The 4,202-nt window shown below is 49.8% G+C and overlaps 1 protein-coding gene across 3 annotated transcripts; it reads left to right on the plus strand.

The window, feature by feature from the left end:
• The first annotated feature begins 213 nt into the window (after nt 1-213).
• On the plus strand, nt 214-3,988 carry Gstt2 (glutathione S-transferase theta 2). 3 transcript variants are annotated; one of them, XM_087597268.1, is made up of 5 exons: nt 214-556; nt 851-1,311; nt 2,559-2,709; nt 2,798-2,971; nt 3,268-3,988. In XM_087597268.1, the coding sequence occupies exons 4-5, from the start codon at nt 2,861-2,863 to the stop codon at nt 3,475-3,477; spliced, it is 321 nt and encodes a 106-aa protein (XP_087453394.1). In that variant the 5' UTR covers nt 214-556; nt 851-1,311; nt 2,559-2,709; nt 2,798-2,860; the 3' UTR covers nt 3,478-3,988.
• The last annotated feature ends 214 nt before the right edge of the window (nt 3,989-4,202 follow it).

Below are 4,202 nucleotides of genomic sequence, written 5' to 3' on the forward strand. Positions count from 1 at the left end.
CTGCGAAAAGCTTCACCCATTCAAGGAGGATACCCCAGCGATCAGCCTCCAAGATCCCCTCAAGCAGTAATTGTGAGAGCTGGGAGCTGAGCGGTCCAGTTTCCTGCAAACGAGCTCTTTGGGTTCGGTCCAGGAAAGCAGAATTAGGTCATTTCCGGGTCCGGGTGAGACTAAGGTCCTGGACTGGATTCCTGGCTCGACTGCTCCCCGGACAAATCACGTCTGTCCGTCTGAGTGCGCGCGCACCTCAGCCCTGCTTTTTGATACAAAGTCCTCAAAAGCGGCCCCCTCTCCAAGATCACCGGGTGTCAGCTGTCCAGAAGGGGGAACGCGTCAGACTTGGCCAACTGAGGCTGGGCTGGACCCCTATTGTGGAATCGCGGACACTTCCTACAGTTGTCGAACGCAATCCGTCTACACCACCTTGTGTCACTACCTACCACCATGGGTTTGGAGCTCTACCTGGACCTGCTGTCGCAGCCCAGCCGCGCGGTCTACATCTTCGCCAAGAAGAATGGCATCCCCTTTCAGTTGCGTACCGTGGATTTACTCAAAGGTTGGCCCATTTACCCCTAGACCATGTTAGTTCTTCACATTCTGCCTGGGTACAATCCCCCTATCATCTGACACCCCCTCCCCCCATAGGAATGCTCTGCGTTCAGAGCCCTCTTTAAACTTAACTTGTACTCTAACAAGAGAGACTTTCAGTCCTGAGATGTGGGGGAGAAAAAAGTGAAGGATCCCCACCGTTCCTGCTTTGAAGGCACGCAGTGTGTGCTGGAAAGCGAGAGTTGACTCTAGGAATGCTGCCTGAGCCCTTGCATACATTTTCTGGCTTCTTCTTTCCCAGGGCAGCACTTGAGCGAGCAATTCTCCCAGGTGAACTGCTTAAAGAAAGTGCCTGTCCTCAAAGACGGAAGCTTCGTGTTGACCGAAAGGTGCAGCTGTAAATAAACCCAGAGCCCTCACTACCTCCCCTCAGCTTCCTTTGGACGCCCCGCTTCGGTCGGGTGGGGATGGGGTTGATGGGCGGGGATGAGGTTGGGGGCGGGGCCCTGACTGACTCCCACCCTAGGCCACGAGGAGGCGTGGCTAGAGCAGACCGTTTGGGAAAGCCAGAAGACTAGGGACCTGATCCAGCTCGTCCCTTGCCCCTGTCCTGTTTCAGCTGTAGCCACCTCTATCCCATCTCCAGGCCTCTCTACTCTGATTGAAGAGTATTGGAAGGCGACAAGGAGACGATTGTCGAGGGCTAGGGAAAGAAACGTAGATTCAACAAAGGACTAGAAAGAGCATCTTCTACCTTCCCAGGTGTCCTATTTAATCTGCTAAAGCTTGGCCCCGGAGACCAGTGAAAGGGTCAGGGCTCAGAGACTGTCCGGCTCTCCCATTAGAGTCTGGTGACTAGACAGAGACTGGACCAGAGGTCTGTCAGGCGGCTGTAGAAGAGATGGCTGGTGAACTTGTTGGCAGAAACGGGACATTGGAACATGCCCTTTGGCACTCCATAGATGTGTGCCCATCTAAGACAGGTTTCAAGGCGCCAGTAGGCTTTTTCTAAAGCTGTGCACAAGTCACATAACTATTGTGAGCTTGAGTTTCTTCACGTGCAAAGAAGGGTAGCCTGATGGTGGCTGCAAGGGTGTGATACAGATGAAGTCTTAAAAGGCAGAGAGCTCGGTGGAACCCTCGTGGGGGGGGGGGTAAAATCTGTAGTATAAAAATAAATAAATAGGGGTTGGGGATTTAGGTTGGGGATTTAGCTCAGCGGTAGAGCGCTTGCCTAGGAAGCGCAAGGCCCTGGGTTCGGTCCCCAGCTCAAAAAAAAAAAAAAGAAAAAGAAAAAAAAAAGGTGAAGGTCTGTTTTGGGGTTGGGGATTTAGCTCAGTGGTAGAGTGGTAGAGCTCTTGCCTAGCAAGCGCAAGGCCCTGGGTTCGGTCCCCAGCTCCGAAAAAGAGAATAAAAAAAAAATAAATAAATAAATAGATAGATAGGGGTTGGGGATTTAGCTCAGTGGTAGAGCGCTTGCCTAGCAAGCACAAGGCCCTGGGTTTGGTTCCCAGCTCCGAAAAAAAGAAAAAGAAAAAAAAATACATAAATAAAAGAATCTTAAAAAAAAAAAAAAAAAGCAGAGAGCTCAAAACCAAACCAAACCAAAACCAAACACAGAAAACCCACAAGCAACAACAAGAACAAAAAACCAAAAAGAGACAAGCAGAGAGAAGGTCTGGCCAGGAATCAGTGTCCACAACATCAAAAGAAGGGGAGACCTAGATGGGCAGAGCTCTTGCCCAGTGTGTGTGTGTGTGTGTGTGTGTGTGTGTGTGTGTGTGTGTGTGTGTGTGTTTTGACCTGGGTTCCATGCACAGCACTGCAGAGAAGAAAGGCTCTGGGGACAGGCAAGAGTCATCGAGAGATAGGAATGATAGGTGGTGAGACCAGAGACAGTCCTTCAAATATGGGACTTCTCCAGGACCCGCTGAGGAAGGGGGAAGAGCCAAGGTCCTCAGATCCCTTCTTCCCATGGTCTTTATCGCCCTTCTTCCTATGGTCCCCAGCACTGCCATCTTGATTTACCTGAGTTCCAAGTACCAGGTGGCAGACCACTGGTACCCGGCCGACCTACAGGCCCGTGCCCAAGTCCACGAATACCTGGGTTGGCATGCCGACAACATCCGTGGCACCTTTGGAGTACTCCTGTGGACCAAGGTATCCTGGGGCCTCTGGGGAGGGGCGGGACCTCGGGCACCTGGTTAGAGTCAGGCTTATACACCGAGCACGTCTGTTGTCCTGCCAGGTGTTGGGGCCACTCATTGGGGTCCAGGTTCCCGAGGAAAAGGTGGAACGGAACAGAAATAGTATGGTCTTGGCTCTGCAACGTCTGGAGGACAAGTTCCTCAGGGACAGGGCCTTCATTGCTGGCCAGCAGGTGACGCTAGCGGATCTCATGTCTCTAGAGGAGTTGATACAGGTATGAGACCAACGGGTGGAGTAGTAGTAGCTAAGGGCGGGGACTATTTCTTGCCACTTAGGAAGTCGTGAGCACTGTGATCTGGAAAAAACCAGAAATCCAGAGGAGAACTTTGTGTGACTTGTTTTCTATCTAGGTGTGGGGCAGGGCCGGGGGCAGCTTCTGGCTGCTGTCAGGTCTTGGATCTGATCACAGTGCCCCGGACCTCCCAAGGGGCTGTGTCTATGATGCTTGTACGGAATTGCCTACAACGGGACCCTCAGTATCTCTCAAACTTCACATCTTTGTTCCTTCAGCCGGTGGCTCTTGGCTGTAATCTGTTTGAGGGGCGGCCTCAACTGACAGCGTGGCGAGAGAGGGTGGAGGCGTTCTTGGGTGCTGAGCTATGTCAGGAGGCGCACAACCCCATCATGAGCGTCCTGGGACAGGCAGCCAAGAAAACATTACCAGTACCCCCTCCGGAGGCCCATGCCAGCATGATGCTTCGAATTGCCAGGATTCCCTGAGTGGTTTTTTTTCCCTGAGTATTTTTATTGCTATAAAGACTCATTTTGTATTTTGCCTCTTTGTTTTGTTTTGTTTTTGTTTCTTCTTGTCCCAACCTTTTTTTTTTTTTTTTTTTTTTTCGGAGCTGGGGACCGAACCCAGGGCCTTGCGCTTCCTAGGCAAGCGCTCTACCACTGAGCTAAATCCCCAACCCCCCCCTTTTTTTTTTTCTGGCTCCTTTTCTGGCTCTGGGAGGAGCTTTGCTCAAAAGGGACACCACCTATCCTTAGCATGCTTCTCTTGAGGTACAGTATGCACAACCAATAGGAGACCCAAGTCAATAATATATAAAAGGTGCTTAAAAAAAAAAAAAAAGCAAACAGTAACACACACGAAGAAATCAACCAAAAGTTGGTGAACATCTGTTTTTTATTATAATATAGATTCTGAATATTTTAAGGAATAAAGAGTTATTGTTTTATTACATTGCCCTCTAATCTGTATGGAATAAAATTATGACTTTGTAAAACATTATGGCTTGCTTGTTTATTTATTTACTTTATACAAGTACACTGTAGCTGTCTTCAGACACACCAGAAGAGGGCATCAGATCCCATTACAGATGGTTGTGAGCCACCATGTGGTTGCTGGGAACTGAACTCAGGACCTCTGGAAGAGCAGTTAGTTGCTGTTAATAGCTGAGCTGTCTCACCAGCCCTTAAACTTAAAATGGTTTTAAGGAACA

The sequence above is a fragment of the Rattus norvegicus genome, chromosome 20, assembly GCF_021556685.1.
Source record: "Rattus norvegicus strain SHRSP/BbbUtx chromosome 20, alternate assembly SHRSP_T2T, whole genome shotgun sequence".
NCBI classification, from domain to species: Eukaryota; Metazoa; Chordata; class Mammalia; order Rodentia; family Muridae; genus Rattus; species Rattus norvegicus.